General features: G+C 42.4%; 1 protein-coding gene across 2 annotated transcripts; it reads left to right on the top strand.

The window, feature by feature from the left end:
* Window positions 1-1,241: 1,241 nt before the first annotated feature.
* Window positions 1,242-4,405, top strand: LOC306990898 (uncharacterized protein). 2 transcript variants are annotated; one of them, XM_079598217.1, is made up of 7 exons: window positions 1,242-2,058; window positions 2,667-2,781; window positions 2,876-2,980; window positions 3,073-3,231; window positions 3,529-3,723; window positions 3,847-3,987; window positions 4,138-4,405. In XM_079598217.1, exons 1-7 carry the CDS (start codon window positions 2,015-2,017, stop codon window positions 4,252-4,254), a joined length of 876 nt encoding a protein of 291 aa, XP_079454343.1. In that variant the 5' UTR covers window positions 1,242-2,014; the 3' UTR covers window positions 4,255-4,405. The 2 variants fall into 2 exon arrangements, with proteins under 2 accessions (XP_079454343.1, XP_079454344.1); XM_079598218.1 differs by having other exon boundaries at window positions 1,248-2,058; window positions 3,827-3,987; window positions 4,138-4,275.
* The last annotated feature ends 2,234 nt before the right edge of the window (window positions 4,406-6,639 follow it).

Raw genomic sequence — 6,639 nt, 5'->3', positions numbered from 1 at the left:
ATGTGATGCTACTTTGGAAACCATAATCACACACCAACAAGTGGTTTTCTGACATTGTGTTTGTTTGTTTGTTTGTTTTTTTGCAGCATTTATGAGTAGTCTGCTTTTAAAACTAGAGTACACCAAAAATGTTGCTGACCCTTGACCTCTGTTTGTGGTCTTAGTGATGGACGGCTAATGTGATCTTTGAAATTCTGCTCAGAGTGACACTGTGACTGACCTCTATGGTCCTTGTTCTGGTCTCAATAACATGACGTGCCTTGACATTCTCCCGAACATGTTTGGCTGTGTTTTTGAGTTCAGAGAACATTTAGCATCAACCAAGAAAGTACTGTAGCCTACACATTTTGTAATGTCAAACAATGATAGAAAAAAAACACCTCCATTGTAATCCCATCAAATAAACAAACATCAATTCAGTTTTATCTGGTTGCATTTTTAAGCTTTTAATTTTAGTGTTTGTTTTCTTGGAACTTTTTTTTCTTCAGTTGTTAGCTTGTGTAATGCTACACTGAAAAAAAACAACAACAACCTATATCTTGTTACATACTTGGTACTTTTACACAATACGATGTACTAAAAACGAAAAGGTTTTTCCTCTAACTGAAACTGACTGTTCTCAATTCTCTGGACTCTTTAGATCAATAATTATCAAAAAAAAAAAAAGTTTAACTTTTGCATTTTTCGTATGGCTATAACAGGGTCATTTCGAAAATGGGCGTGTCAAAATACACTCAAAAGCCTATAAATCAGATTTCTTTCGCCTTCTCGTTCCCGAAATATAAGTGAGAAACCAAATGTCCATTCATTCAATCACTTCAACTGTAAGATGGAGGCTGTAATAACACTGTTGTCCGCTAGAGAGAGCAGCAGGATTATATTTGTAATCTTTTTATCAGCTTTCAGCATTGGCTAATAAACAAATGCTTAAAGCTATATATTTGTTATTATAATGGACGTGTAATATGTGTGTAAGCATGCATAATGGAGCTAACATGGAAAAACTGGTAAAAATCAAGACTTGTAAAAATTAAAGTGAGCCAATAAGTGGTCTTCTACTGCCCTCTGCTGGACATTCTACTTATTAATAGTCTTTTCACATGTGCTTTTGCATTCATATATTTAGACACTAAAAAATTCCTTATATAACAATATTTTGTCAGTTTATCACTTCATTTGTTCTGACGCTTCACATAATTGCTAGAAACGTGGTAAATCATAGTAAATAAGGTAAATCATGCTAGAATCCTGGTAAATCATTCTAGAATGTGGTATATCATGGTAAATCATCCTGTAACATGGTAAATCAAGGTAAACTAAGATCAATCATGGTAAACTATGGTAAATCATACTAAAATAATATTAAATCATACTAGAATGTGTTCAATTGTTGTAAACCACGCTAGAACAGGGTAAATCATGGTGAATCATACTAGAACTTGGAATGATAAACTATGGTAAATCATGCTAGATTCATGGTAAGTCATACTGGAACATGGTAAATCATGAAAAATCACACTAAAATGTGGTAGCCTATATCATGGTCTTTTCCATCTATGATGTCAGTGGTTAAATGCTTGCTAAATAAAACTGAATGTCTTTTGATGCTTTTGTGCTTAAAGGCCTTAACTGCTTGAACACCGATAAATGCTGCTTGCAGCTTTCATTTATTTTATTTTTTGATAATTTGTATATAAATGTAGACAACAAATTGCATTTGACTGAGACGATCTGAATAATACATATACAATACAGACAGTATGGAATAATAGACGTTACATTTGAACAGATTAGCTATTTAGGCTACTGATCCATACAACAAAAAATATTTAATTTATAGCCTAGTATTAATATGCTTGCCTTACACAGCTATTAGTTACACTGATTTGAAGGGGCGGGGCTACATAAGGTCTGTTAATGTAATCATATGTTTTGGCATTTTTTGAAAGTTTAAATCACGCCAGCAGAAAGTTTGTTGTAACTTGTTGTTAGTCTAACGTTAGCCTATACGAAGATGAGTTTCGATCGAAACATGGCTTTCCAAAAAGGAATGGAATTGTAAGTAGGCTATAGCCTACTTTATACATTATGTATTACTTATTGCAGCCTAAACCGTTTTTTTGGGAAGCAAGTATTAATTTAATGTGTCGTCGTCGTTATAACAGCTGAGATTCGGTTTCAGAGATTAACGTTAACGGATGCGTTTCAAGCTATTTCCACTGAACTCTATTGGTAAAAACTGTCACTGCGACGGTAAACTTTAAAATTGTTCTAATATCTAGGCCTACCATTTAGGTACCAACATGTAAGTTACCTTTTGAGGTACAAACTCTTTAGGTACAACGGTGTAGGCCTAACCGTTACCCTTTTTTAAGTGAACCACGTTTAAATTATTACATTGTTTAAATTAGGCTAATACATATTTCGCTGACTGATTTAGTACATTTCTGGAATGCATAACTTAGACAGTTACCTCTGATAACAGATCACTCTAATTGTAATGTGGCATTTTCTGCTTTAAAACGATGTGTGTTGTGAAAAGCACTATACAAATAAATGTGAATTGAATTGAATACTATCCCCTTATTAAGCCAAAAAACACTGAAAAGTAAGTGTCAAGCCCTCCGAGTGAATTGAGTGTACTCAGAGATTGATCATATTTTCAGATATAGGAAGGATTTGGGTGTGGATCTGCCAGATGAGAGGACAATCGCAATGCGGCTTTCAGATGTATATGAGGACGCTGAGAGTGAGACCAGGGCAATGGATGCTCTGGAAAAGGTGGTAGTATAAAACATATATATATATATTCACATTTTGGCTGTTCCAGTTTAAATGAGTGTAAAGTGCTCTATCTTGTGTGTGCTGTTGTCAGGAGTTGGATATGAGGGAAGAACGTCTAAAAGAAAGAGAGAAGAAGGTAGAAATAAAAGAGGAAAAAATCAAGAGAGCAAAGGCGGCGCATGAGGAGAAGTTGCAAGTAAGGCGACATTCTGAAACAACTCCATAGATAATGAATGTGTAAACGGACTTCAATATCATCAGTAACCCCCTTTTTGTCTTTCTCTCCAGGAAAATGAGGCCATTGACCGTGACTTACAAGCAGCAGCGTCTGACCAAGCACAGACTCGTATTTATGAACAAAACATGAGAAAGCTACAAGCAGAATATGATGCCTTCATGGAGAAGAAAAAAGAATGGGAGAAGAGAGAGGCAAAAAAGTCTGGAAAGGTAGTCATAGTATTATACTAATAATAGGCTAATAGTCCCACCTTACAATTAGAAGAGCCAATCACATCGCAAGTTTGGCTTGGTCTTATTTGATGTGCGGTTCAATTTTCAGTTTTCTGAACGATTGGGCAGAAAATATCTGCATAAAGTTATTGATTTATATATTTTTTTATGTTTAAAGACAAGGTGCATTTCTTGGAATTGTACATTATCCCCATCTTTATATCTAAAGTACTCTATACTAATGTTCCCATCTTTCTCTCTCTTTCCCCTTATTTAATGCCATTTGAACTGAAGAACACTTTAAAAAGTAAATGTCAGGCAGTGGAAGTGCGAGAAGAGATGGCCGGGATGAGGGAAGCGCAGGAGCAGGAAAAAAAGAAATTAATGGAGGAAACAAAGGAATCCGACCTTGAAAACCTGCAACTGACAAGACAACTGGTTCAGCAAAGGGCATTGCTTACGAGCATATGTGCCGGAATAGAAGAATCGGTAAATACACACAAACACACACATACATTTATACACAAAAACACACACTGATGTCACTGTGGTACATATGTCTTCTGTACAGTTCTGTCTCATAAGATTACAGACTATTCGTGTGTTTTACAGAAACTACAACATGACGAACCGCAAGCCGAGGAGCTCCCGGATTCTCAGATTGCGGCCGGGATCCAGAAGGTGTACGACAGGCTCACAGGTGGTCATGAGAGTGCGTCCCACATTACAGACCCCATCCAGCAGTTGGACATGGTAAATATTAATGCTCAAATACTTCTGCCATTCTTGAAGGAATCTGTATTTGTTGTTGATATGATTTTTAAAATGAAAATGAGGTACAGTAAAGATTTAAAGATGTTTTTGGTCAATCATTTTCTTTTCTTTTGTAATTTTCCCAACCAGATTGGGGGCTTTCATCGGCTTGCATCGGCAGCTGCCTTTCAAAATTCTGGCAATGCGAGTCGAACCAAGACGAAGGCCAACAAGAGCAAGAAGTGTTTAAGAAAAAATAAAAAATGAGAAAAAAAATCATCATTGACCCGTTTTTGGATCGTGCACTGGGGTGTGAGGGACAGCAGGGATACTGTATGGACATTAAAAGATGATCAAATAAAACAGTTTTCCTGGGGGTGATTTTTATTCAAACTAACATTTTTTTAAACGTTTGTTATGAAGTGCACATTAAAACATTAGTTAGCCTGAAAGTTTTTCTCGAAGAATAAGAGTAAGCACAAAAGTAGGGCTGCATAAGTTTTAGTTCGAATTCCCTCACCACTCTGTCACAGTGTCGGGTTTGTGTATGTCCACTAGAGGTCCTCTTCCCCCACAGGTGTCAGTCACTGTTGGACTACAATCCCCATCACTCTTGTTGGACTCATTAGTCATCATCACACTCAGCTGTTCCCACTCACCTTGTTAGTGTCTGTCTATTTATACCCTGTCTGTTTGATCACTTGGTGTGGAATCCTTGTTTCTTGTCACCCGCTTCCCAGAATCTGTCTTGGTTTGTCTTAGTGTTTGTTTCTTGTTTTGGACTGATTTTCATGATTATGACCTTTTGCCTGGCTTGGATTTACGTTTACGGATTACCCAATAAACTGCACTTGGATTTCACCTTCTCGTGTGCGTGCCGTGACAGAAGGATTCCACCAATATGAAGAAATCCAGCAGCACAGGTATTCGTACCACTCGTCCTTACACCTGGAAGGAGAGGGATAGAAGAGGGGAATTATTCTCTCTACGCCAGCAGGGTCGGACGGTCGAGGAATTGAGCGTGATTTTTTGCACTCTCTCCAGTGGGTTGGCATATAAAGACATTTTTAATCATTGCCTTGATGATCCCTTGCCAGCCTGGGAGATGAGGGGACTGGAAATCCTGGACTTTGAAAGATTTGTCCAATACCTTAATTAATGTCCGCAGCATGTGGAGTATATCAGTTGGGCCTATGTCTCTAGACAAGATGGCCGACTCGATGCCTGCGACTCCAGACAAGATGGCCGACTCTACGCCGATGTCCCCAGATGAAGAGCTCGTTATGCCACAGTCTCAGCCTCATAAACGGAGGAGGAAGAGGAAGGCTTCCCTCGTTCCTTTCTCTACGCCCAAAGCCCCCGAGCAGCCCGCTGTCGTCCCGGAGGCCGTCCCCGAGCAGCCCGCTGTCGTCCCGGAGGCCGTCCCCGAGCAGCCCGCTGTCGTCCCGGAGGCCGTCCCCGAGCAGCCCGCTGTCGTCCCGGAGGCCGTCCCCGTGCAGCCCGCTGTCATCCCGGAGGCCGTCCCCGTGCAGACCGCTGTCATCCCGGAGGTCGTCCCCGTGCAGCCCGCTGTCATCCCTGAGATCGTCTCGGAGCTGCCCACCATCAGTCCTGCCACTGCCAAGAGGGCTGTCTTCCTCTATTATGCAGTGGCAGTACTGCATGCGTGGAGGAGACACGTCACGTCTGCCGATACAGAGAGTGTTCAGTTCACGTCGGCCGATCCAGAGACGGTTCACGTCACGTCTGCCGATCCAGAGACGGTTCACGTCACGTCTGCCGATCCAGAGACTGTTCACGTCACGTCTGCCGAGCCAGTGTCTCTGGACAAGATGGCCGACGCCGAGCCGGTGGTGTCTGTTGCAGTTCCTGAGCCGGTGGTGTCTGTTGCAGTTCCTGAGCCGGTGGTGTCTGTTGCAGTTCCTGAGCCGGTGGTGTCTGTTGCAGTTCCTGAGCCGGTGGTGTCTGTTTCAGTTCCTGAGCCGCTGGTGTCTGTGACTGTTCCTGAGCCAGGGTCTGTCCCTGTCCCGCCTTGGTCGTCTCCGCCGTGGCCGCCCGAGTGGTCGTCTTCACCCTGGTCGTCTCCGCCGTGGCCGCCCGAGTGGTCGTCTTCACCGCTGTGGCCGCCCGAGGGGTCGTCTCCGCCCTGGCCGCCCGATGGACTGTCTGCTTCGCCCTGGCCGCCCGATGGACTGTCTGTTTCGCCCTGGCCGCCCGATGGACTGTCTGTTTCGCCCTGGCCGCCGCTTAAGCCGTTCCCCCTTGCTCCGGTTCCCCTCCATGGACCTGGCCCCCCATCCCACCCCCTGATCCTCCACCTTTCCACCTCCCGCCTGAACTCTTGTTTTGTTTGTTTTTTGTGGGTCTTGGAGCGTCTGGTAGCCGCTCCGTAGAAGGGGGGTTATGTCACAGTGTCGGGTTTGTGTATGTCCACTAGAGGTCCTCTTCCCCCACAGGTGTCAGTCACTGTTGGACTACAATCCCCATCACTCTTGTTGGACTCATTAGTCATCATCACACTCAGCTGTTCCCACTCACCTTGTTAGTGTCTGTCTATTTATACCCTGTCTGTTTGATCACTTGGTGTAGAATCCTTGTTTCTTGTCACCCGCTTCCCAGAATCTGTCTTGGTTTGTCTTAGTGTTTGTTTCT

This window comes from Phoxinus phoxinus, assembly GCF_949152265.1.
Source record: "Phoxinus phoxinus genome assembly, chromosome: 22".
Classification (NCBI taxonomy): Eukaryota; Metazoa; Chordata; class Actinopteri; order Cypriniformes; family Leuciscidae; genus Phoxinus; species Phoxinus phoxinus.
The sequence above is the reverse complement of the archived record's forward strand: the minus strand, read 5'-3'. Positions and strand labels throughout refer to the sequence as shown.